The sequence below is a fragment of the Nyctereutes procyonoides genome, unplaced genomic scaffold, assembly GCF_905146905.1.
Source record: "Nyctereutes procyonoides isolate TBG_1078 unplaced genomic scaffold, NYPRO_anot_genome, whole genome shotgun sequence".
In the NCBI taxonomy this organism is placed as follows: domain Eukaryota; kingdom Metazoa; phylum Chordata; class Mammalia; order Carnivora; family Canidae; genus Nyctereutes; species Nyctereutes procyonoides.
Genome location: NW_026575145.1, coordinates 22,516,864 through 22,544,402, shown reverse-complemented (window position 1 = coordinate 22,544,402; position 27,539 = coordinate 22,516,864). Strand labels below are relative to the sequence as shown.

Genomic DNA, 27,539 nt, shown 5'->3' with positions numbered 1-27,539 from the left:
CAATAAATAGTGGATTTGGATTTGCAAAGGATTTCCACTCTGGACTGGGCACTACAGACAGAAATTCTGAAGAGCTGATTCTGGTAAGAATTTTTACCTTTTGCTGGCTTTTGCCAGTTTTCCAGGGACCCCCTCTATAGGCTCTGGTATCTACCAGCATTTCCCCTTGGCTGTTTAAAGGAATAATGTAGCAGTTTACCTGGAAATCCCTCAATTTGGATGACTCTGGAAGGGGCCCATGTGGGAATCTTCCCTTGAAGATAGATATAGGGGTGACTGTAAGGCCATTAACTTGGCAGATCTTTCTTCCTCCCTTCCTTCCTTCCTTCCTTCCTTCCTTCCTTCCTTCCTTCCTTCCTCTCTTTCTCTTTCTTTCTCTCTCTCTCTTTTTCTTTTCTCTTTCCTTTCTTTTTCTTTTTCTTTTTCTTTTTCTTTTTCTTTTTCTCTTTTCTTTCTTTTCTTTTTTATGGTTGTGCCTGAATGGAAAAACAATTCAGACAAGGATGAGTAGAATGACTCCTCCACTGAGGGACGATGACAACAGTGGGAGTTTTGTCAGTCTTTAGAGTCTTTTGCCTTATGTACCTCTTATATCTTTAATTTTTCTTTAGCCTTGTGCAATGGATCTTTCAATGAAACTATTTTGTTATTTTTGACCTTTTGGAGGCTTCTGCTTACCAATTTCAAGAGGCATTCTCTTTAATTTGGGAACCTTTGCTTTCAAATGCTGTCTTAAATGATGTTGCCTAATTGAAACGGTCCCCATAATGGTCATGATAATTCCACGTTGTTTTAATATTTATTTATTTATTTATTTATTTATTTATTTATTTATTTATTTATAAAGATTTTATTTATTTATTCATGACACACACACACACACACACACACACAGAGGCAGAGACACAGGCAGAGGGAGAAGCAGGCTCCATGCCGGGAGCCCCACGTGGGACTAGATCCCGGGTCTCCAGGGTCACGCCCTGGGCTGAAGGTGGCACTAAACTGCTGAGCCACCCGGGCTGGCCTCCACGTTGTTTTTAGTAACATTTTCCATCTTTCTCAACATCTGCTACTTCCAGGATGATCATTCTTAGCCATAAAATAAGCAGGTGTGCCAGCAAGAACCTTGCAGGGGAGGAGAGTTTTACAGTGTGCCTCACCGCACACACGGAAGCTTTGTTGGGATTGGCAGGAGATTTAGTGTCCCTTTAACGCCTTCCATGACCAGCTTATCCTAATATGAAAGTCTGAGTTAGGTGATGAGTGCTCTAACAGCTCTTAATTACTCAATCCAGGCCCACCACTTTTTGTGGCTTTTAGCCTCCGAGATCCCCACTAGCAGTAGCCTTTATTTACACAAAGCAAGACAAAAAAATATGCAGACAAATCTTAACTCAGCTGCCATAACCAAAGCATGTCATTGAGGACTGGCCAAGAGAAGACCAGGGACACTACCAGAGCATAGACTCCATTATTGTGACTACAGCCTGGAAACGGGGAAAGGGCTAACCCAGCAAACCTCAGTAAGTGAGGGCTCTGGGCTGGAAAAGGGACAGGATTCTAATGTGGAATTATGGACTGGCATTCTGTTGGAGCCTCCTGTCAGTCTACACTGACCTGTTGACCAAGGGCTGGGAAGCCAATGAGAGCAGTAGCTCAAACACAGAGGAGCTGCAACCCAGGGGACTTACCAATGGCCCCCAGGATGAGAAAGACAATGAACTAGAGAGGGTTCTGGGGTGCCACGCCTGTGTTTCTCATTGTCCTCAAATGCTGTCACAAGTTTGCTTCAGATTCCACTGCTGCCACCAATCTGTTAAAATACAAAATGCAGCTGAGTAAATTTGAAGACCTAATTCATCTTATTAAATGGCTCATGAATCAGGTAGCATCCCATCTAGCAAGTAGAAGGGGCTCTTAGGACACAGTGGCAGGTTTTTAGGGAATGAGAGTGGGGCAAGAATGTTATTAATAAAAGAAAAAGATTGTTTCAGGCCAGGTAGCTTTCCCTTAGGGGGAGAGGTGATAGGTCTTATCAAGCAGGTTACCTCAATCTGGGGGCGGATGGAGAGAACCCAACCCATGTGGCAGATTCATTGATGCTGATCAGAAAATGCCTGACTGATCAGTTAAGACTATATTTCTGGGGGAGGTTGAAACTACAAGCAGGTCAGGTATTAAGCCCTGGTTTGGGTTTAAGTGACGCCATTTGGGGGCCTGTGGTTTTCTTTTTAATAGTTCCTTACATTTTTCTGCCTTGCATCCTAGTTATTTACATATGCATTTACCAGAACACTGTATGTATCTTTAAGGTAGCAGGCAAATCTCAATGAAGTTCTGGTTTGAACCTCATAATCCTCCAATTCCTATATTCTGAAGAGTGTGGATTTAGAGTCAGACCAATCTAGCTCAAAGGCAGGCTTATCTTTAAACTAGTTATGCAGTATTTGTTTGTTTCTTCTACAGAGATTTATTGGTGCTCTACCAGGCATTGTTATGGGTGCTGTAGGCATGGCAGAGAATAATACAAATAAGGGCCCCACAGCAGGACATGTTGCACAACCAGACTGCCTGGGCTTGTATCCCAGCTTCACTGCTTACAAGCTGTGTGACCCTGACCAGGTTACTACTCTGCCTCTCTGTTCCTGAGTTTCATTCTTTCAAACGTGGAGATGCTCATAGTGCAACTTTTTAGGATTGTGGTGAGGATTCCATGAGTTTATATTCGTAAAGTGCTTAGAACTGTGCCTGACACAAAATAGGAGCTACATGGGCATTAAGTATCATTATTATTAGCTTGCAGAGCTTCTATCCTGTTAGGCATTGAAAAGTGCTATGAAGGAAATAAAAGATTGGTGAGGATGTGGGGAAAAAGGAATCCTCATGTACTGTTGGTGGAAATGAAAATTGGTGCAACCACTATGAAAAAGTGTGGAATTTCCTTAAAAAATTAAAGATAGGCCTACCCTATGATCAATAATTGCACTACTTGGTATTTACCCAAAGAAGATAAAAACACTAATTTGAAAAGATACACGAACCCTATGTTTATAGTAGCATTATTTACAATAGTCAGGATATGGAAGCAGCCTAAGTGTCCATTGATAGAATAATGGATAAAGAAGAAGTGGTATGTATATCTGTAATGGAATATTAGCCATCAAAAAGTATGAAATCTTGTCATTTGCAACAACATGGATGGAGCTAGAGAGTATAATGCTAAGTGAAAAAAGCCAGTCAGAAAAAGACAAATATCATATGATTTCACTTATGTGGAGTTTAAGAAACAAAACAAGTGAACAACCAAAGGGAAAAAAGAGACAAAAAAAAACCAGACCCTTAAGTACAGAGAACAAACTGGTGGTTGCCAAAGAAGAAGGGGGTGGGAGGTGAAATAGGTAAAGGGGATTAAGATTATACTCACTCATCATGAGGAACACTGGGTGATACATGGAGTTGTTGAGTCATTACACTGTACACCTGAAACCAATATAACATTGTTAATTATACCTAAAAAAAAAAGAATGAAAGGAGGAGAAGAGAATGGGTAAAAAACGTGCTTCTGGAGGCTCTACCTTGTGCCAGATGCTTAGGGAAAGTCTCTATGAGGAAGTAACAGGGGTCATGAAATGTAGGTGGAAGAGTTTTCAAGGAACAGCTAGTGCAAAAGCTATGAAGGTAGGCCTAACTGGCAGGTTTGGGGCAGAAAGAAGCCTGTGGGCCAGAGCATGCAGGCCGAGGGGAGAGCATATGAAGTAGTATGGGAAACACTTGGGAGCCAGATCCTGCAGGGCTTTGCAAATTGGGGAAATAATTTAAGTTTTGATTCTAAGCGCAATGGGAAGACATTGGAGGGCTTTAAGCAGAGGAGATTTCTTTTATTTCTTTTAAAGATTTTATTTATTTACTTGAGAGAAAGAGAGAAAGCACTAGCAGGGGGAGAGGCAGAGAGACAAACAGAATCCCCACTGAGTGTAGAGCCTGACTAGGGGCTCGATCCCAGGACCCTGAGATCATGACTTGAGCTGAAGTCAGAGGCTTAACTGACTGAGCCACCCAGCCACCCCAAAAATATATTTTTTTAAGATTTTATTTATTTGAGAGAGAGAAAGAGCATGTGAGCATAAGCAGCGGGGAGGGGCAGAAGGAGAGGGAGAAGCAGATTCCTCTAGCTGCAGGATAAAGGGAAAATGGTTTATGAGGATTTAGGAGTACTGTGAAGGAGGTCAGTTAGAAGGCTCCAGAGAGGACAGTTGAGACGGGGGGGAGACAGTTGGACACATGTTATGGAGGCAAAATCAACAGGATTTGCTGATAGATTGAATATGGGAGGCAAAGTGAAGAGAAAACTCCAGGGTAACTCTCAAAATTTTGGTTGGAACACCTTCCTGGGATGGGGAGATGTGAAAAGACAGGTGTTAGGGTGGACAGGAATCAAGAGTTCTACTTTGGCTATTTTCAATGGAGCAAATCACTTATGCTGTCTGTTCTTTTGTGATCTAGAGTATGAAAAGGATATTGATGTTAAGAGAACAGATACCTGTGTTGAATTCCCAACTTTGCCTGTGTGACCTTGTGTAAATTCCTTTATTTCTCTGTGCTTCAGTTTTATCACCTGTAAAACAGGGATAATCATAACGCTTACCTCAAATCGTAGTTGTATGAGGATTAAAAGAATTATTATTATTAAAGATTTTATTTATTTATTCATGAGACACACACACACGGAGAGAGAGAGAGAGAGAGAGAGAGAGAGAGAGAGAGAGGCAGAGACACAAGCAGAGGGAGAAGCAGGCTCCATGCAGGGAGCCTGATGTGGGACTTGATCCCGGGTCTCCAGGATCACGCCCTGGGCTGAAGGTGGTGCTAAACTGCTGAGCCACCTGGGCTGCCCAGGATTAAAAGAATTAATGTTTACAAAATGATTAGAATAGTTTCTGGCACATAGTAAAAGTAATAGCACTATTATGGAAATATAAAAACAAATAGAGAAGAATTGAGCCTTATATGAGATAAGCGGCTCTCTTCCATAAGATAATCTTTAACCATGTGGAAGGAAGGAAGACAGACAGATGGACCTGATCCTCTGAAGTATGATATATAGATTTGACCAGTTCAACATAATAAAATTTTCATTTTAAATGAGAAACAAGGGAAAACTTCCACAACTCATTTCATGCAGTTAGTACAACCTTGATACTAAAACCAGAAATAAGTATTAAAAAAAGGAAAAAGAAAGTTACAACCCATATCCCTGAATATAGACACAAAAGTCCTTAGCCAATGTTACCAAATAGAATTCAACAATATATAAAAATCATTATATATCGTGACCAACCAAGGGTGCAAAGCTCAGGAAATATTAAACAATCAATCCATGTAATTTACCATATTAACAATTTAGGGAGATTCCTCTACATTTTCTTCTAAAATTTTTATAGTTTTATGTTTTATCTTTGAATCTGTGCTCCATTTTGAGTTAACTGTTGTGTATACTCAAGGTTTAGGGGGAGGCTGACTTACTAGATGGACCTGGAGCTGAGAACCCAGGAGGGATGGGGAGCTTGGAGGGGGAGCAGAGTCTGGAACAGTCTCTGTATGTCGTATTGTGAAATGAACACCTCATGATTCCTAGAATAATTTATAACTCAGTAACAGTTTGTTGAGTCAATATTGAGGATTAATAAGGAGACTATAGACTCAGGAAAGAGGAGGATGGGGATAAAGCCTCCTGAAGGCCCTTGGTATGTAGGAGGACACCCTTAATCATCCCATTAATGACCTGTAATCCCCAGGAGCCTGATCCATATTCACCTGGGGAGAGCTTGGGGGTGACTAGGGCTTGACAGACCTTGCATTTGGGTAGAGTCTCCTAGAGGAGGAAGTTGGAGCCTCTTGTCTGTAGGGGATGGCAGGAAGGGGTGGGTTTGTGAGAAGCCTGTTCTCTGAGTTACTTCCCTTGGATAGAGACTATCTGTGGGGGGGCTCTGCGGGGAGCTCTGTCAAGGGGTCTGGCTGTCTTGCCAGATTACTCTCTGCCCTTCAGGTTGCACTGTGGGTTTCTCAGATTTGAGAGTCTGAGGGTAAGAAGGCTGGTTGGGAGTGGCTTCAGGAAGTTTCAGGCACATACAGGCTGGGAAATAGTTAAAACCTGAGCGAACATGGAAGCCTCCCAAAATGGGCCTCAGGGAGTCTAGGGTGATGGCACCAGAGTCCCATCTCTGATCTTCTGTAGGGCGAGACACTGTATCTTCCTGTCATTACCTCCATTCCAGCTGGTGAGTCTGGGACTGGGCCTTCTCTGTGCTCCAAGATGGGGTGTCCAGAAGTATTGAGGCAGGGCATATAATGAAGGGGAAAGAAGGGAGAAAGGTGGTTACCACCTGATCAGTGCCTGGGATGTTCCTTGAGATCAAAACTCAGCCAAAATCAAGTCAGAGGATTAACTGACAGAGCCACCCAGGTGCCTCAGACTTTTTTTTTTTTAATTACACATAGAAGTGATACCATTTAGTATTTGTCTTACTGTCTGGCTTATTTCACTTAGTGTAATATCCTGAAGATTCATCCATGTTTTTGCAAATGACATTTCCTTCATTTTTAAGGCTGAAATATTGTGTGCATATTGTCCTATTCATTCAGTGAGGGACACTGTGGTTGTTTCCATACCTTCACTATAGTGAATAATATACTGCAAGGGACATAGAAGTAAAGGTATCGCTTTAAGGTAATAATTTTATTTCCTTTGGATATTTATCCAGAATCACATGGTAGTTCTATTTTTAACTTCTCAAGGAAACTGCATATTGTTTTTCATTGTGGCTGGGATCAGTTTACATTCCTGTGTAAACATCATTTTAAATGAAAAATAACCATATTTTCTAAAATAAAAATTAGCAAGAAGAGATTTAAAAAAAATCTCTTTAATGTCTGGCAATCTCTTGCTTGAGTCTACATTTCATCTGTTACAATATGCTCTTTTGATGGAAGTATATGAAGAATATCTGGCTTTGCAGATACACAGTTGGAAGAGGGAGGATCTTAGCTTTTTCAGATAATCATTAATGTCTTTCTTTGGTACCACACCTAAATTTGATAAATGATATTTCTTAAAGATTAGTTGCACTGTGGAATATGAAACTATATCAAGGAATTTTTGATACAATGTTACATTAAAATCCCTTTGGTATCTTGCACTTTGAATGGATCTTTTCTTAAAAAGAAAAGACGTGGGATCCCTGGGTGGCGCAGCGGTTTGGCGCCTGCCTTTGGCCCAGGGCGCGATCCTGGAGACCCGGGATCGAATCCCACGTCGGGCTCCCGGTGCATGGAGCCTGCTTCTCCCTCTGCCTGTGTCTCTGCCTCTCTCTCACTGTGTGCCTATCATAAATAAATAAAATAAAATAAAAAAATTTAAAAAAAAAAAAAAAGAAAAGACGTGATTTTGTAACGTCATGCATTGGTTATCTGGAAAATTCTGGTTCACTGAGATATGCAGGTCCTCCAGATGTTGACATATTCTGTGGTACAATATCAAAAATCAGATTTATTAACATCAACACTGATCTCATTGGAAAAAGAGAGTCAGGCAGTTGTCAAACTCGGGATGGCAGATAGAGATTTTCTACAATTCTAACTTTTGCTGGAAAGTTCAAATTTTATCAATGGCAGCAAATGTTGGCAATTATTTCCCTTGAAGTGATAGTCTTCCTTGTTCATTTTTGAGAAAATATCTGCCAGATCCTGGAATCTGAATAATCATAGTTTGGCTGTCAGTCATTCTTTTCAGTAAAAATAGAATTACACGAAAAAGGCAGATGGTTCAGTTCACATCTCGAACGATAGTACAAGGGCTTTTTCTTGAGATAACCATCATTCTTCAGTATGAGGCAGAAACATTTTCTGTACACTTCTCATTTCTTCCCCAAGAATGTTAAAAAGATGTGTTTTCAAGGATCAAGATCTAAGATGATGATCTTAAGTGCAACTGGCTTTCTTGGAACTTGAAGTATGTGGCAGTAAGGAGCGCAGTGGCTACCTGGACAGCTGGCTGCTGCTGCCTTATTTCAAGGAGTGCCAGCACCTGTGTCCATCACTGCTCTGAGTCAGCAACAGAAATGCCAAAACCGTTCTTTTGGGAGCAACCATGAGATTCAAGAGAGTTAGTCAGCACTGAACATTTTACCACCACTTGTGTTCGTGGCCAAATATTCACATAAAAGATCTCTTGGGACTAGTCTGTGCCTACATGGGATAAATAACAAGACAACATGTTGGTCCATCCATTTGTCAGGTAAAAGTACCATTCTTCAGGCAAGAGAGGAACTCTGTCTTCAGGTTTGTGACTAAATCTTTGATTTCGGGAGTGAGCAACTGTACTGTTGGAAAGTGAGCGCGCCCAGAATATCTTCCATGGAGCCCTTCCAGCAGACACTCGTGTGTCAGTGCACACTGCTGGATCATCTCTCAGCTACAGTATGCCCTCTGCCTGTGTCTCTGCCTCTCACTCTCTGTGTCTGTCATGAATAAATAAAATCTTAAAAAAAAAAGGCAGTTCCTTTTTCTGTCAACTCTGAGTGACTGGTCTCAAAATGATGCTGCATCTTACCTAGCCCTATAAACACTATTTAAAATAGTGTCCACTGCATCACATGTCCTAAGATAAACTAATATCCGCAGAGTGGAGGGAAATCTGGAATTTATCATATTCTTGTTGTTTACTTAGTTTTTCACAATTTCTTTGGAGTATGTCCTTCCCTTCCTCTAGTCAGAGAACTCTTGGATAGTCCACTTTCATCCTTTCCAGTTTATTTATTTATTTATTTATTTATTTATTTATTTATTTTAATTTTCTTTTTTAAAAAATTTTTATTTATTTATTCATGAGAAACACACAGAGAAAGAGAGGGAGAGGCAGAGACAGGCAGAGGGAGAAGCAGGTTCCATGAAGGAAGCCTGACGTGAGACTCGATCGGGGGTCTCCAGGATCAGGCCCTGGGCTGAAGGTGGCAATAAACCGCTGAGCCACCCGGGCTGCCCTTTCCAGTATTTTTAGATGTAGATGATGCAGCTGTGGGTTGACAAAGCAAGTCTTTTAATCTATCTTTCTTTAGCCAATGATGAATCCTTGAAGAGGACAAATATAATGTAAATGAATGATTTTATGTGTTAGAATAAACTACTACTACATTTTAAAATAACAATTTCGGATAAAACTCAAAATTTAGAAAGTTCTTTAAAAAATATTTTATTTATTTATTTGAGAGTAGGAGAGACAGCATGCAGGCGAGAGAGCAGGGGCAGAGGGAGAGAATCTCAAGCAGATTCCATGCTGAGCATGGAGCCTGACACAAGGTTCAGGCTTATGACCCTGAGATCATGACCTGAGCTGAAGCCAAGAGTTGGATGCTTAACCGATCGAGCCACCCAGGAGCTCCTGAAAAATATCCTGGAAAATATTTTAAAATACTATTTCAAAACAAGGTAAAGTGTATTTGTTCCTTGAGTTTTCACACAAGTACAAGAAAATCCCAGAACTTTAAAATAACAATTTATTGGACAATAACAATGAAATTGTAGAATGTATAACTGGAGACAACTAGGAAGTCTGAAAACAAACTAAGTTCATCTCTTGAAAGTGTATATATTTATACCCTAAATCGACTTCTTTAGAAAATTTTATTTATTTATTTATTTATTTATTTATTTATTTATTTATTTATTTATTTAGGGATCCCTGGGTGGCGCAGCGGTTTGGTGCCTGCCTTTGGCCCAGGGCGCGATCCTGGAGACCCGGGATCGAATCCCACATTGGGCTCCCGGTGCATGGAGCCTGCTTCTCCCTCTGCCTGTGTCTCTGCCTCTCTCTCTCTGTGTCTTTCATGAATAAATAAATAAATAAAATCTTAAAAAATAAATAAATAAATAATTTTTTAAAATTTATTTACGATAGTCATACAGAGAGAGAGAGAGAGGCAGAGACACAGGCAGAGGGAGAAGCAGGCTCCATGCAGGGAGCCTGATGTGGGACTTGATCCTGGGACTCCAGGATCACGCCCTGGGCCAAAGGCAGGCCCTAAACCACTGGCCACCCAGGGATTCCCAAGAAAATTAGAAAACATAAGAAGTATACACACATTCCATTAACTGTCAGAGCAATGACGTCATCACCCACATGTAGTCTCTGGAAAACTCCCCTGTACTCTTTGTGAGACTGAGGGTGCAAATGGCAAGTAATATCTTATTATTATTATGAAAATAATTTTGACCTCATAGACCCCCTAAAAGGATCCCTCAGGGGCTTCTCTAACCCTACTTTGCGAATTGCTGAACGAGGAGACAATGTTCATCCTGTGGAGTATTGTACAACTTTTAAAAATAAGGAGGTAGATCTATTTGTACTACCATGTAACCAGTTGCAGAACAGTGGAACAGCATTTACAATGTGATACACACTAACACACAAATCTACATATTCTATACTTATATATGTATGCAAATAGCGGAAAAGTTTTAGAAGAATACACTGTTAATTGTGATTACTTTTGGGAAGTATAGGAATTTGGTGGCTTAATAATGGAGGACTTTTCCTTTATCCATATATTTAAAAAAATGGATGCATAAGGATGCAAGGATACTGTACCTACGTGTTACAGGCATCATTTATATATATATACATATATATATATATATATTTACATTTTATAAATAATAGTTGTTCTTCATTTTTCTCCTGGGTGAGGTGTTAAATTTATATTTTGATATTTTTTTCAATTAATAAGCTGACAAAAAGAATAAAGAGTAAAGAAGCTGATGGCTGTCACTATTCTTTGGATAACAGTTACCACCACTGTAAAAGGGCATGGTTGCCAGATAAAACACAGGTTGCCCAGGTAAGTTTGAATTTCAAATAAACCAAGAATAGGTTTTTTAGTATAAGCATGTCCCATGCAATTTTGGGGATGTCCTTATACTACAACATTGCTTTTTGTTTATCTGAAATTCAAATTTAACTGGGCATTCTGGTTTGTTTGTTTTTTATTTGTTAAATCTGTCAATCTCATAAAAGGTACATAAAGGCGAACCCTTCAGTGCCAAGATGTGGAGTAGAACCCCGATCCATCGGCAGCTTGCTGATGCTCATTTGCGTGTGTTGCGATAAGCTACGAAGCTCTGAGAGGAGGGTGTTGGCGGCAGTCATGTTGGCAAGCTGGTTTTCTCCTGACAAATGCTTTTGTAGCTTGTCAAGGGTTTGAGATGCTGTGGTGAAAGGGATGCACAGGGAATGAACTGGAGGGAGGTCATAGTTGCGATGGGAAGTTTTGTTTTGGAGCACATATATGGCTTCCTGGAATTGTAGCCTTCGGGGTTTGGTTAGCATAACTCTCCTGCAGCCACCATGGCCCTGCCAATGGTTCCTGTGCTTCTGAGCTCTAGCCTGCCCCTGTCTTTTTACATTACCCCATGCCTACCAAAGGCTATGGATACTAAGGGGTTTCCTTGAGGTCATTGCCAGAACTTTCTTCTCTATCATATCTTTTCTTCCTCCTCAAAGAAACACACATATAACTACTTTCCCCATTGTTTTCTCCACTTTTGTCTTATGAAATTCCACCGTGGGCAATATTTTCTTCTCCTTTTTTTTTTCCTTCCTTCTTGAGGATTTTTGCCCCTAGAGAAATAGCTCTTGCTTTTTCCATCTCCCTAGTCTGTGAATCAGCCAGTCTTCCAAACAACCAATCAGCCAATTACGAAACCAGCCAACTAAGCTGTCTTAGTCTGCCTAGGCCTCCATAGCAAAAAATGACAAAGACTGGATGGTTTAAACAACAAATACCTATTTCTCACAGTTTTGGAGGCTGGGATCAAGGCACCGGCAGACTCGGTGTCTGTCGAAGACCTGCTTCTCCGTTCATAAATGGCTTCTTGCCGTGTTTTCACCTGGTGGAGGGAATAAGGGACCTCTCAAGAGTTCCTTTGATAAGGGTACTAATCCCATTTATGAGGGCTCGACCCTAATGTCCCAATCACCTCCCAAAGACCCCACCTCCTAATACTATCACATGGGCTTCTACGTGAATTTTGGAGGGACACAAACATTCAGTCTAATTCCAGCACCATCCTAGAGGCCAAGATTAGAGGATACTTCAAATCGGTGTAGAAAACAAAGCAAAGTAATGCATGCTTTATATAGACCTCAACTCCGTCTCTACAGCATAAAATGCTGTAGGAATTCTGCTTTGAATCATTTATGCCTGGGAGAGGCTGGGGAAGGGTCACTCCCAGAGAAGAAAGGGATTGGAAGCACTTCAGGATTCAAGACTATCAATTTCTGTAGAGAAATTGTGTTTTTATAAAAGATCACACTTACTGGTGTTTGCCCTTTTACTTTTTCTTTTTAAAATCAACCCTATTGAAGTATGCTGCAGAGACAGTGAAATGTACACACCTTAATTGCACAGTTCCTGGAGTTTTGACAAACACATATATCTGTGCATCCACAGATGCACTGTTCTAATCAAGATACAGACAATTTCCATCACCCTAGAATGTTCCCTCATGCCCCTCTACTCAGACAACCACAGATTTCTATCACTATATATTAGTTTTAGTCCAGCTAAATATATTAGTATTCTAAAACATTACATAAATTGTACTTTTCTTTTGGCTTTCTTAGGTAGTCTTTTTTCATGCAGAAGTAAAAGAAGTATTGTAGTGGTTTTTTTTTTTTTAAGATTTATTTATTTAGGGGATCCCTGGTGGCGCATCGGTTTGGCGCCTGCCTTTGGCTCAGGGCGCGATCCTGGAGACCCGGGATCAAATCCCATATCGGGTTCCTGGTGCATGGAGCCTGCTTCTCCCTCTGCCTATGTCTCTGCCTCTCTCTCTCTCTCTCTCTCTCTCTCTCTCACTATCATAAATAAATAAATTTAAAAAAATTTAAAAGATTTATTTATTTATTTATGAGAGAGAGAGAGAGAGAGAGAGAGAGAGAGAGAGAGAGAGGCAGAGACACAGGAGGAGGGAGAAGCAGGGTCCATGCCAGGAGCCCGACGTGGGACTTGATCCTGGGACTCCAGGATCATGCCCTTAACTGAAGGCAGAGGCTTAACTGCTAAACCACCCAGGCATCCCTGTTTTGTTTTGTTTTGAGAGAGAAGGAGGGAGAGAGACAGAGAGAGTGCAAGTGGCAGGCAGAGGGATAGAGAATGTCTTAAGCAGGCTCCACACCCAGTGCTGAGCCAGACATGGGGCTCAATCTCAGGACCCTGAGATCACGATCCCAAGATCATTGACCCTGAGATCACGACCCCAGCTGAAATCAAGGGTTGGATGCTTAAGTGACTGGGCCACTCAGGCGCCCCAAGAATTATTGCAGTTTTTAATGGTTTCATTTTTTTAAACATTTAAATTTTTGATTCATCTGAAATTTATTTTGGTGTATGGTTTGAAACGCACAGATCTAATTTAGTTTCTTTTCCCCCAGAGAGCTAGCCAGTTGTCTCAACATCATTTATTGATAAATCTTTTTTCTCACTGATTCAAAATGCCACCTTTATCACATGTGAAGTTCTCAAGTGTGTTTGTATTTATTTCTTTTGTGTGTGTGTGTGGGGGTTGTGTTTTTTTTTTTTGTATTTATTTCTGAACCTTCCCTTCTGCTCCTTTGATTTATCTGTTCATGAATCAATGCAACAGTGTTTTTTTTTTTAAAGATTTTATTTATTTATGCATGAGACAGACAGAGAGAGGCAGAGACATAGGCAGAGGGAGAAACAGGCTCCTTGCAGGGAGCCGGACGTGGGACTCCATCCCTGGACCCAGGATCACGCCCTAAGCTGAAGGCAAATGCTCAACCACTGAGGCACCCAAGGGTCCCTGCAACACTGTTTTAACTGGGGCTACCTTATTTTTGAAAATCTTATATTTCAGCATTCTCTGCTCTGACTCTTCAATGAGCTATTTTTCTCCAAGAGTCCTGTACTAGTTATCTATTGCTGCATAACAAATCACCCTAACACTTAACAGCTTGGAAATGTATTATCTCATAGTTTCCAAGAGTCAGGAATGAGAACAATGCAGTTGGTGGTTCTGGCTCAGGAGGTCTCATGAGGCTGAAGTGAAACTCTCATCTGGCTCTGTAGTCTTCTCCAGACTTGACTGGGGCCAAGAGGTTTGCTTCTGAGCTTGCTCACATGGTGGTTGGCAGGCCTCAGTTCCTTGCCACATGAGTCAGTCCTACCATAGGAGTGCTCACAACATGGCAGAGGGGAACGATCCAAGGGAGAAGGAGAGAGTCAGAGAGAGTCCAAGACAGAACACTCAATTTTATGTATCCTTATCTCAGAAGCCACCTACTGTGACTTTTCTGGTAACCCCACTCTGCTGCAGGAGGGGATCCCACAAGGCTGGGAATGCCAGCCTACAAGGATCATGGGGACCTTCTTTTTTTTTTTTTAAGATTTATTTATTTATTTATGATAGAGAGAAAGAGAAAGAGAGGCAGAGACATAGGCTCCATGCCGGGAGCCTGACGCGGGACTCGATCCCGGGACTCCAGGATCACACCCTGAGCCAAAGGCAGGCACCAAACCGCTGCGCCACCCAGGGATCCCCCATGGGGACCTTCTTAGAGGCCGGTTGCTACTCTTCCAGTTTTGACTTTTCCTCCTCATCACTTTCTCAGGCCTATCTCATCCATTTATGAGGCTGCTTCCACCCAAACCAATAGTTTGCAAAGTTTTCTTCTGATCTCTGGCTTGCCATCCTGAGTGCCAGGATGACTCATCCGACTGCCTCCTCTGAAATATCCACAGGCATCTCTATGTGACTTTTTCTGAGCTCTCCTTGGAGGTCTTCCTGAGCCTCAAATCTGCTTCTATTTTAAAATGTAGCACTCTCAAATTGAATTTTTTAAAAAGATTTTATTTATTTATTCATGAGAGACACAGAGAGGAGAGAAGAGAGAGGCAGAAACACAGGCAGAGGGAGAAGCAGGCTCCATGCGGGGAGCCCGACGTGGGACTCGATCCTGGGACTCCGGGATCATACCCTGAGCCGAAGGCAGGCACCAAACCACTGAGCCACCCGGGCTGCCCCTCAAATTGAATTTAAATTAAAGAAATGACCATTGATGGCACAGAATAATTATTAATGAAAAAAAAAGAATCAGAACAAAAAAAATTTTTTTAAATGTAGCACTCTGCTCTACGTTTATTTGATTTCTCCATTAGACTTTAATCTTATTAAGGGTGGGGACTGTGCCTTCCTTATTTTGGTGTTCACAGTACTTAACACAGCACCTGGGAGGAAGGAGGCTCTCATTCAGATATTTGGACCCAGGTGATAGCCTCGGTGGTGGGTAGCCGCGCAGACACAGAAGGATACCTGGGACTGTCCAGTCATGAAAGCTGTGTAGTGCCAGGGGCCTGATCCCTGGATCCAGCGGGGAGGGCCTGTTTCATTGGCTTTGGGACTGAGGTCTGTAGTCTCTTTTTGGTGCCTATAGAAATATCTTGGTGGCTTTATACACAGCTCCCCAGCCAGCTAAGCCCATAGGCCCCATAGGGTGCCATCTGGAGCCCACTTTGACCCAGGGGTCTGTTTTTGTTGTGTGAGTTTCTAGGAACAGCTGGTCTGACAGGACGGGGCTCTGGCAAGTGGTACATTCAGCATTCTCTAGACTATTACTCAGACAAGAAGTCCTGTTCTTTCCCCCAGGCGACTCCCATCCCCCAGCTTCCTCCCCAGCTGTGGGGGAGGCCATTTGTCACCACCACCTTTCATAATTCTAGGACTATAAATTCCATGAATCTTTGAGTTTTTCAGATAGAATCACAGGGCCTGAAACCCAGCCTGTTGCCTACCCACATCCTCGCACTCAGCTGCCAGACTCCACAGCAGGAGGGCTCCTGACCTGGGCTCAGGACAAGAGCATAGCCAGGTCAGGCGGAGGCAACGTCAGTGTGGCCTGAGGTAAGGCTGTCCGGGTTGGGGGTTGGGGGTTGGGGTCCGTGACACTGGACTCACCCACTTTTGCTCTTTTGTATTTTTTTATGCTGCTGCTGCTTTCTGCCTGGCTCTATGTGCAGCTGTCTTTATTTCTCCTTCGATTCTCATAATAAAGATCTTGGAAGGGGGTGCTATCAGAACCCTTAGGGCTCCCCAACTCAGCCCCTCATCTTACCAAGGTGCAGTTAGAGCCAGAGTCACACACCTTCTGTGGATAGCTCCCTAGTCTCTCTCTTCCCTGACTTTAATGTTTCTAACTGTTGCATATTTCTCCCCTAACCTCTGTATTCTTGACTTTTCCCTTTTCTCTTTGATGAAGGCCATCCACCTCCAAGATGGGACTAGTTTGAGGGCATGTCCACTTGGCTTCCCCACCTCCATTTCTGGGTGTCTGAACTGCTCAGCCTGGTAAGGGGAATCAGAGCGGGCAGTGCCAGGCTCAGAGGCCACTCTCAGCTCCCGGGACCCCCAGTCGACTCTGGCCTCTCTGGCCCAGCTGACTACTCCAGAGAAAAGCAGAAGTGAGAACAAGGGCTGAGTGAGTGAGAGCCTGGGCCCTTGGAAGCTGCTCAGTCTCAGGCCCTGGGAAAGAGGGGCCTTGAATGGGAAGGGGAAGCAAGGGAGACAGATGAGGCTTGATTAGTCTCTCTGCACTCTACCTGCAATCAGGCCAGAGCTGCTTTTCCCTACAAGTAGGACAGATTTCCTGCAAACCATCTCACGGCAAGTTTGGAAAGGAGCAGGGCTTGGTAAGAACTGTTGTAGACCACAGAGGGGACAGCCACAGACTAGCGGAGATGGGAGAGATGCCATAACTCGGTTCTTCCAGCAGGGGGCGGCCCATCCTGTCAAAAGGCGATTCCTCTTTTTCCACTGGCCCTCCCAGCCAAGGAGACAGACCAATTCCCTGACACTGAATGGGGTTAATCTGTGCTCACAACCTGGGGGAGAGAAGTCCCCCAGGGGTCATAAGTGTTTAGAATCTGGTATCCCGTTTAGGAAAGGTGTTATTCGGTTCTTTCAGGAGCCGAAATCCCTCATCCTCTCAAATCCAAAGGCTGTGAATATGACCTTGCAGAAAGGAGAGAGAGCATGAGAGAGAGTGAGCAGAGTGATGGCAGCTAGGACAAAAAGGTGAGGGGGTCTAGGATCTGTAAAGGGTAACTTTGGAAAAATGGTATCAGGAGAGACATAAATTTGAAACCAAGGCTGTCTCTCTTAAAGCAGAGCATTTGGTTACCTTCATCATGACATAGATACAGCCTGATATTTAATCTGAAATTTCTCCATAATTTCTGAGCAGCACCCATTTTCTGATCATTATAGATACCGACCCCTAAGTTGAGGGAACTGGGTTATGTAAGGGTTGGTTGCTAAGGAACAAGGGAGATGCAGTAGGTATGACAAGGGTTGCTTAGTAACAAGGAGTCCCTTGGTGTCGGAGTGGCCAAAGCAGGTCTGGAACTGATGGGGGTCTGCAGTCTCCACCAGAGCCTCTTGAAAGTGAAGGTCTGCTGGCCCCTCAGTCCAGAGCTACCAGAGCCTGCATCTCTTTCAGCTTTCCGGCACTCTCCTGCATTAAAAGTGCATCCCAAGTCCCTGGGTGTCCTTGACAACTCCTTGCTCCAACCATTCTTCCTCACCTGCCTCCGCAGGAAACAGATCAGACTCCTAGATCCAGGACCCTGCAGGGCTCCTGAGTAAGCAAATGGGAATCTCACACTGGGGGAGGCAGGAGTCTCCGGGCTCACAGTGATGTGGAGCTGGGAAATTTGGGGTCTAGGCAAAAGAGGGTCCCCTACACAAGCATCTCTGATGTATTTCCAGTTCAGAGGAAAGTGTCTACATCTCTGAGTCTCTCCACGTCGGGTCCTCACATTGCTTTAACACCTGTGCACACCTACAGCAGCCGACTCCTTTCCTTCCAGAGGGTGTTGGGACAGTCTGCACCCTGCAGCCTGGTGTGGGGCTGCTTTGGCTGGCTCGGCCTCCTCCCAGCCTCTACTCAGTCAGCTTCACTTCAGCAGCCTGGTGAGGACTGTATGCAGGCATTTAGAACCCGGGACTGCTCTCTCTGATGCGTTCCAAGCTCTCAGTGCTTGCACACGGACTGAATGGGAAAACAATGTTGTCTACTGAATGTTAGGTCTCACATTCCCATTTGCCAGTTTTATAAATAGAGAATTTTCCTAGCATTTTCCTGACCTGAGGCTCACGTGTTTGAAATTCACCCTGCCTGGCTCTGCTCTCTCTGGCTCTCTGCTGCTGGCCTTGGCTGTCTGGAGGAGCTGAGGGTAGATGACCATCATTACTATGGCATTGGTGACAGGTGAAGTTGGTTTTTTCCCTCCAGGGCCAAGTTCAGCAGGAAGCAGAAAAAGGCACTGGCCAGCATGTTCCAAGCAGTGGCCTATGTCAGCAGGGGCCTGTTTCGTTCTTATGCTGGGCTCTCTGTGCGCATGAACAGCACTGGGATAGACCAAAAGGGGGCCCTGGCCAATCGGGTAGCTGTGGTCACCGGGGCCACTGATGGGTAAGTGCCCTGATTGCCCTATGGGTCTTGACCCCTTCCAAGGACTCTCGCTTCCACAGAGAGACCTTGGGGTTGCAGATCGGGACACAGCCTTGTTGGTTTCCAGGGCTGGGTTGAGGGACAATGGTGGCAGCGGGCTGAGGCTGTCTTGTTCCCTCCATCTCTGCCGCAGGATCGGCTTCGCTACCGCCCGGCGCCTGGCCCGGGACGGGGCGCACGTGGTGGTCAGCAGCCGGAAGCAGCACAACGTGGACCGGGCGGTGGCAGCGCTGCAGGGCGAGGGGCTGAGCGTGACGGGCACCGTGTGCCACGTGGGGAAGGCCGAGGACCGGGAGCGGCTGGTGGCCACGGTGAGGGGCAGAGTGGAAGGACACAGGGAGGAGAATGCACAGAGCCCTTCCCCTGCTGCTCAGCCCTAGGGGGGGCCGGTTCGGGGGCTGCGGGAGGCCCTACAACACGTCTTGAAACCAGAATTGCTCACCATCTACTTGGGCAGACCTCATCGTGCACATGGCTTTCTGGAGAGTGGCTTGTCCATGAGAGGACCCTTGCCCCCTTCCCACACCCTGGAGAACTGTGGTTGAGGACGAATCTAGAGGGATTCCCCATCCCAAGCCCATGGAGGGATTCCTGGAGGAGACAGACCCTCCCCTGATGCCCTCAGTGAGGCAGAACCTGTGCCTGGGCCTGTCGGGGCAACTGCCATCACCGGAGTTTGGTTCTCACACCAGCTGTGTTACCATTCCTGGTCCGGTCAGGGTCTAATTAGCAAGTTTTGCCTCAGTGCCCTGTGCACCTGGCTGTGGTGCTGGAGGGTGAGGCCTCCTCAGGCCTTCTCCACACTTACACCCCTGTGTGTCACCCCTCCCCCCAGGTCCTGGAGCACTATGGGGGTCTGGACTTTTTGGTGTGCAATGCAGCCGTCAACCCCCTGGTAGGAAGCACCCTGCAGGCCAGTGAGGAGGTGTGGGACAAGGTGAGAGGCTGCTGAGGAGAGCTGGCTGAGGGGTCTAACATGCTCTCCCACTGAGACTCAACTCTCCTTTCCTGAAGTGACTGTAAAAACAGGCACTGATCACTTGTCCCCTGGAATGTGCCACGATGCCACTTTTCAATTTGTGTGCTTTCAAAGTGGGTTCCTACATTCCTTCTGCTTTTCTTTCTCTTCCTATCTGTATTTATTCATTCAGCAAATATTTGTTGGGGGTTTGCTATATGCCAGGCTCTGGGGATATGGCTGTGGGAGTAGGTCTCTGCTCTTAGTAAGAGTAAAAAATAGTCAGGTCTCTGCTCTTTGTCCACAGTAGATGTATTTTATATCCTTTGGTGATTTTGCTCCTCTTTGGGGATGCGTACCTGCCACTGAGATTCTTCACCCTTCCTGGATGAGAGTTCCTCACTGTCCCTCAGAGGAACCTGCTATACCTGGCAGGCCCAGGCCCAGGCTCATCAGCTTTCCATGAGCTCAGACATTCCAACCCACTGCATTCCCACTAATGATCCTGCCTCCTGGTCCACAGGGTCCAGAAGAGACTTGATAAAATGTCTTGAGGTCCACCTTGGCCTTCATTATTCTATGACTCCTATTCTACTCACTCCTGTGTTTGGTTCCTGAGTCCTCCTTACAGGATGGCCTGCAGTGAAATCCTCATCTTCCCGCTGTTGTTAGCATTCTCCTCCATCCCAGGCACTGGCCAGAACATTTCCTTCTGCCTTCCTTGGGTCTCTGTGCTCTATAGACATCGTTCTCAGGCCGCTACCTCCTGTCTGTCTGCCTTGGCTGGATGCCCTTCCCTCCATCCTCACAGATGGCCTGAAACCTGAGCTCCCTGCAGCCACTGCTAGCAGCCTCCCCAAGCTCCTCAGCTTCCTTAATGCCTCCGAAGGATCATTCATGATTAGGTAGCTGGGATTTCATTGCTGACAGTGTCCCAACCCTCCTGAGTCATTTTCCCTTTTAGTGTCTTAGTTCATGGGATCATGAATCTCTTTTTCTCAGAACCCATTTGAAATCTTCCCTCCTGAAGCTGAGTGTGCTAGCCCACAGCCCAGCCTTACTTTCTCTGCTGCCACCCTATTCTCCAAGGCCTTACTGGTCTATGGGCAGTCCACACCACTGGGTAGGAGTCATCCCCAAACACATCTGTCACCACCTCAGAGGGGAAATGGTCACAAAACCAGTTTGAAATTTACCTGAAGCTCTGCTTTATCTGAATGCAGTTTTTAGGAGGTGTCCTGGGCGGGGGGGTGTTCCTTCTTGCGCACTTTGTCACTGGGCCAGTTTGAGCACCTCCCCTGGGCAGACTCCTATTTTCTACAGCTGGTTGTGAAGTTTCCCATCTCCTCTTCCACCATTTCTCCATCCTTCTCCTGCCTGAGGACTCTCCAGCATCCAATCTTCTCAGGCCCACGATCTCTACTCAGGACTTCATGGCACTGGGAGCTACTCTACCTGCTTCTCTAATAGGGCAGTCCTTTTAAGAAGAGGAGAAACTCACACCTTTTTCTTGGCTCCTGTTTGGCTGCTGAGTCTAGGAGAGGCCTTGTCTGAGCCCATCATCTAGCCTGACACACGTGGAACCTAGAGCAGACATCGGTGGGATGGTGGGGCTTTGTTTTGAGCAGAAAATGGGCAGGAAGTCCTGTAGTCTAATGATCAGTTCCTCCTTATTGGGGACCTCATGCTAGGCCCCCCTTTGGGCATCTGAACCACTTTTTACAATCCTCGGGGTCATCCCCAACACTGGCAACCCATCAACACGTGGGCCTCAGCAGCTCTCCCTTGAAGACTTTCCCCTGTCCTCATCCAAAGGAATGGTGGGGTGTGGGATGAAGATGTGGGGAAATGCTGTAGATGTGCAGCCTCACTCCCTAGAGACACAGGACACATTGATCTTACACAAGATGCTGCCCCACAGGTGGGATCCTGGTACCACTCTAGCCCCAGCTGGCACTGTGTCCTAGCCCCCGGCTCAGTCTCTACATCTCTCCCAGCCAGTTCCCTCTTACCTTTCCTCTGCCCCAGTCCCACCAGACTGAGTCCCTGGACAAAGGATCAGGGACCCTCATGCCTGAGGCCAGATCCAGGTTTTAGCTGCAGGTGGGCCCAGCGTGGGCACTGAGCTCCCAGAACGGCCCTTCTCTGTTGTGTCTCCCTTTTAATGATGGCCCCAGGAAAGCTTAGAGCCAAGTAGGTGATAAAAATAGGCATGCACATAGGCCTTCACAGCTGGCATTTTTGTGGACGAATAGGAGAGTGATGCTTAGTCCTTACCTCATGCTGTGAACCATGGGCATCAACCTTGCTCTGGCTTTTGCTTATCTTCCTACACTGTTTCTTCACATGTTATACCTATTTGATTTGTTTTATGCTGTTGCCCTGTGAGGATGCCTTCAATTCTACTGGGACAAGACAAGGACACAAATGAGTAAAAACACAGACAGACAAAGACAGCTCTTCCAGAAATCTCCTTTCCTTCCATCTGTTCTACTTTCAATCTTTTTCCAGGGGCCTGTGCTTATAACTTCGCTCTGCACAATCAGCTCATAATCTAGATTCTTTAAAAGGCCTGAGCATGGGGCATCTGGGTGGCTCAGTAGTTGAGTGTCTGCCTTTGGCTCAGGGCATGATCCTGGGGTCCCGGGATCGAGTCCTGCATCGGGCTCCCTGCATGGAGCCTGCTTCTCCCTCTGCCTGTGTCTCTGCCTCTCTCTGTGTGTCTCTCATGAATGAATAAATAAATAAATAAATAAATAAATAAATAAATAAATAATAAAAAGAAAAAGAAAAAAAAAAGTCCTGAACACTTCCCTCCTTCATCCTAGTCCTGACCAGTTCACGTTTTCAGGGCTCTGTTCACGGGCCTGCCACTTAGCCTGCCTGCCTGTTAACATTAGCAAGTGGGAAACCACTCTTGTCCTGATCAGAAGGGAAATGAACCTCAGATCTGCACCTTCCTGGGTTTGCCACACAAATGACTGGGGTCCAAGTGTCTTCTGAGAACGGGCCCTGGGCCGAGGGCTGACTGTGTCTCTCTGCCCTCCATTCTGGCCTCTGCTCTGATTTCAGATCCTGGATGTGAATGTGAAGTCGCCAGCCCTGCTGCTGAGCCAGCTGCTGCCCCACATGGAGAACAGGGGGTAGGTTGCCGGGTGGCAGGGACAGTGGGAACTGGTGGGGAATCAGTGCAAGAATGGAGTCTGGAGAATATAGGGGCCCAGCTGGGAAGGGGAACCAAAGAGGTGTCCTTGGAGTCTCCACATCCCTCTCCCTCTGCCCTGCCTCATCTTTTGCACAGCTACAGCTTCTAATTCTAGTGGCTATAGGATGAGGGTGCTGTTCCTGGGGCTCAGGCATGGTGTCATTGGCCTTGACATCACCGGGTTTGGGAAAGGGCTGTGCTTTAGCTCCTTTGCCTCGTAGGCAGGTCATTCCCATCCTCCTCTACTCTGCTTCTTGAACTGCTGGACAGTGTCTTTTCACCAATTTATGATCTGTGACAGGGTCTGCCCCTTTGCTCCCCATGGGGAGAAGCCCATCCTGGGCCCCTCCTTGCTCCCTGCTTTTTTTTTTAAATATTCTATTTATTTATCCATGAGAGACACATACAGAGAAAGAGAGAGAGAGAGAGAGCGAGAGAGCGAGAGAGAGACAGGCAGAGGGAGAAGCAGGCTCCATATAGGGAGCCCGAAGTGGGAATTGATCCTGGGTCTCCAGGATCACACCCTGGGCTGAAGGTGGCACCAAACCGCTGAGCCACCCAGGCTGCCCTGCTCCCTGCTTCTCAGCCTCCAGAGAGACTGCCTGGATTCCAGATGATGCATGTTCGGCTGCACCCCATACATAGTCTCAGGGGTCTTGTGGCAGGGATGCAGGCTGCTGTCTCCCTTAGGACATAGCTGCTCCTCAGATTCCTCTGTGTAGATGTACCCTTTAGAAGCTGGCCCGGGACTGCGTAGGATAGAAGGAAAAGTTACTGACTCTCATTTCTTGTGTCCTCCTGCCTCATCTGCTTCTCAGAGGTGGTCCATTGATGGGTATTCACTTTTAGCACTGGGGGCCTCCTCACCACGCTCACTCTTCCCCTTCCACAAGCAGCTGGCTTTCTGCTCCTCACTTCCCCAGGGAAAGGCAGAAGAGTATAATGGCTTGGAGCATGGACACTGGGTAAGAGAGGTGAGGTTAGAGTCCTGACTCTGCCATTTATGGCTCTGCTGCTAAGCCCTGCTGAGCCTTTGTTTGCTCAGCTCTGAAATGGGGATAATAACAGGAACTATATTGCTGTTCCAAGGATGGCATTATTCAATGACTATAATCATTAAAATGGTATTATTCAAATTTTTATGTCTTTTAAAAATCATAATAGCACCTCAATCCATGGTAAGTTATTGGTTTCCTGTCTCCTCTTGTGTCTGTCTCCTCTCAGGATGGGGGCAGTCATCCTGGTCTCCTCCATTGCAGGATATATACCACATGTGGTGAGTGCTTGCTCAGGGTGCACCTGATTAGATTAGGGGAAGGAGTCCTCAGAATGCCACAGGGATAATGCCTGGGACAGACCCCCACTTCACTCCTGCTGCCGTAGGCTGTTGATGCCCATGTACCTGCTGCATCCCTGAGATCCAGCTTCTGTTCTCAGACTAGGCTGGGGAGGGTTTTCTGAGCTCTGTGCTTGGGCCAGGGGTGGGATCATCTGTAGGTGAGAAATCCAACAGATACTTTCCTCTGCTTCCCTGTGTCTTTTCTTTCTTTCTTTCTTTCTTTCTTTCTTTCTTTCTTTCTTTCTTTCTTCTTTCTTCCTTTCTTTCTTTCTTCTTTTTCTTTCTTCTTCTTTTTCTTTCTTTCTTTCTTTCTTTTTTTTTTAATTTTTTTTTAATTTATGATAGTCACACAGAATGAGAGAGAGAGGCAGAGACATAGGCAGAGGGAGAAGCAGGCTCCATGCACCGGGAGCCTGACGTGGGATTCGATCCTGGGTCTCCAGGATCGCGCCCTGGGCCAAAGGCAGGCGCTAAACCGCTGCGCCACCCAGGGATCCCTTTTTCTTTCTTTCTTTCTTTCTTTCTTTCTTTCTTTCTTTCTCTTTCTTTCTTTCTTTCTTTCTTCTTTCTTTCTTCTTCTCTTTAAGATTTATGTATTTATTTGAGAGACAGTGTATGTGTGGGGAGGGGCAGATGGAAAGGGAAGGATTCCCAAGCAGACTCCCTGCTGAGTGCCAAACCCAGTGGGGGCTCAATGGTGAGGCTCAATCTCATGACCCTGAGATGGAGACCTGCCCTGAAATCAAGAGTCAGATGCTTAACTGACTGAGCCACTCAGGCACCCCTTTTTTCTCACATCTTTTTTTTTTAAGATTTATTTATTTATTTGAGAGATAGAGAGAATGAGCAGAGGGAGACAGAGACAAGCAGACTCCCTGCTGAGCAGGGAGCCCAACGTGGGGCTCAATCTCACAACCCTGAGATCATGATGCTTAACCAACTGAGCCACTCAGGCACCCCTACTTCCCCATACTCTAATCATTGTCTTGATTCCCTTCCCAGGAGCTGGGTCCCTACAATGTCAGTAAGACGGCCCTGCTGGGCCTCACCAGGACGCTGTCACTGGAGCTGGCCCCCAAGGGCATCCGGGTGAACTGCCTGGTTCCAGGAATGATCAAGACTAACTTCAGCAAAGTGGTGAGGACCAGGGTGTGTCCCCCATTTCCCAGCTGGGCTCAGTAGAAACCTCTCCACTGGGATAAAGGAATGACTGAAGCCTCAGGTTAGTGTTCCTAACGGCTGAGGTCCTCCTTGTCCTTTGAAGTCAGCCATGACTCAAGCCTATCACCCTCGAGAAAGGCAAATCTGCTAGGGGTGCTGTGCCCTGGGATCACCTGTGGCCCTGCCCATCTCCTTGTTTTAGCAGCACTGATTGTTTCTGTCTTCCCTTTGTCCAGTTACACATGAATGAGGTTCTCTGGAACAACTTCAAGGAGAAGTACCACCTGCAAAGGTTTGGAGCCTTGGTAATCTGGGTACACCTGGAGAGGGTGGCCCATCTGTCTCACAAGCCGGCCCCTCCCTATTTGTACTGACCATTCCTTTTATTTTATATATATATATATACATATATATATATATATATGTATATATATATATATTCTTAAAGATTTTATTTATTCATTTACCAGAGACACAGAAAGAGAGGCAGAGACACAGATAGAGGGAGGAGAAGCAGGATCCATGCAAGGAGCCCCATGTTGGACTTGATCCTGGGAATCTGGGATCACACCCTGAGCCAAAGGCAGACACTCAACCACTGAACCACCCAGACACCCCCTGGCCATTCCTGTAGCTGAAGTCTGGGTTCCACAGAGCCCTGAGGGGTGCAAGCAGTCCAGCTGAGTCTGCCCTACTCCTCCTTGGAACCCAATCCCATCAGAGCAGCAGAACCAGAGTCTGAGGTCACTGACATGTGTTCTGTCTCCTCCTTCTATGCAGGTTAGGGCAGCCTGAGGACTGTGCGGGACTTGTGTCTTTCCTGTGCTCTCCAGATGCCAGCTACATCAATGGAGAAAACATCGTGGTGGCTGGCTTCTCCCCTCAGCTCTGATGGGGCTAAGGGGGCCCTGAGCTGTGGGTCTGGGCTGAGGAGCCTGTGGATGGGTGGTGGGCTGGGAGATCATTAAGGTCAGGTGATTACGTCTGAAGCTCTACCAGATGAGCAATCTGGGGGCTCATCCATGCCAGCTTTGAGGCAGGACCCCCAGAGTTCTCATTTGCTTGACTACTGCTGATACAGCTGCTGTGATCCAACCAACATGTGGGTTCTTATTGTGGGGCTGTGGAGCCGAAGGAATTCATGGGGCTGGCACTTTGGAGCACTTTGGAACAGAAGGGGAAGGAGCAGGCACTCAGGATGTTACCTCTTTCTCTCCGCCACTTGGACTTTGAACATTCCTTTCCTAAAATCAACTCTAATTTCTCCTCAAGCCTGGAACTCCTGGGAAGGGTAGAGCCAAGGGGAATGAGGCCGAACACGGGCCTCTCTTGTCTTCTGCACTCTGCTGCCCTGAGCCCATTCACAGAGCCCAGGTAGTGACCAATGAGTGTTCATAGCAGGCTCTGCCCAGTTTTCTGAGCTGGCTGGGGGAGGCTGAGCAAGTGGGGCATGGAGGGAGGATTCTGGGATTCCCCCTGGGGTCCTGTAGGCTAGTGATTCTCACTGTTTTCTGGGCCACACAGGCCTTTGAGAACCCAAAGAAAAAAGTCTCACCAAATCTTGCATACCATTCCAGGTTGCGACCTTATAATTTATACAGAAGAGAGAAGTCAGTGTGAACCTTCTTAAGACTGTCTCCCCTTGGTAAAGTCCCTTTCTATTCCTGAGGGATGCTCGTGGCACCCTCCTTCTGTGTGTGCACGTCCAAGGCGCAACAGACTCAGGGAGGAGTAGTGGCCCTGAGAACACCTGTCTTCCTCTCATGCCATCCATAAGTCTTGTCCTGAATTGGTCCCAAGGGAAGACCTGAGACAAGGCTTCCAACTGAATGCTGGCTTTCACCTCACTGAAGTCCCTCACTGGTGTCCCCTCTCTGGACCTCTTGGGCATGGGTCTTTGTCTTGAAACTAATTCAATTATGAAAACATTTATTGGTCCCTGCTGCAAACCATGCATTGGGCCAGGCACCTTGGAGAACACAAATATAAAAAAGAACCAACCTCTCTTAAGTTCCTTCATTGTGGTGGGAGAACAGGAGTTTAAAACACTCATCAATAAACAAGGCAGAAATGGGGTTCCTGGGTGGCTCAGTTGATTGAGCATCTGACTCTTGATTTCAGCTCAGGTCATGGTCTTGGGGTCGTGAGATCAAGCCCCACGTCTGGGTCCATGCTCAGCTCAGAATCTGCTTGTCCTTCTCCCTCTGCTCCTCCCCCTACTCTCTGTCTCTCAGTCTCTCTCAAATAAATAAGTAAATAAATACAATCTTTAAAAATAAATAAATAAGTAAAT

General features: G+C 45.8%; 1 protein-coding gene across 4 annotated transcripts; it reads left to right on the top strand.

Moving 5' to 3' along the window:
* Window positions 1-21: 21 nt before the first annotated feature.
* On the top strand, window positions 22-27,539 carry LOC129499465 (dehydrogenase/reductase SDR family member 2, mitochondrial-like). Of its 4 annotated transcripts, none has more exons than XM_055309204.1 (10): window positions 22-83; window positions 15,821-15,975; window positions 18,365-18,544; window positions 18,717-18,894; window positions 19,419-19,520; window positions 22,614-22,684; window positions 23,971-24,022; window positions 25,088-25,222; window positions 25,483-25,538; window positions 26,027-27,539. In XM_055309204.1, exons 3-10 carry the CDS (start codon window positions 18,405-18,407, stop codon window positions 26,136-26,138), a joined length of 846 nt encoding a protein of 281 aa, XP_055165179.1. In that variant the 5' UTR covers window positions 22-83; window positions 15,821-15,975; window positions 18,365-18,404; the 3' UTR covers window positions 26,139-27,539. The 4 variants fall into 4 exon arrangements, with proteins under 4 accessions (XP_055165179.1, XP_055165181.1, XP_055165182.1 ...); XM_055309206.1 differs by having other exon boundaries at window positions 25,483-25,551; window positions 26,027-26,106; XM_055309205.1 differs by having other exon boundaries at window positions 32-83; window positions 15,829-15,975.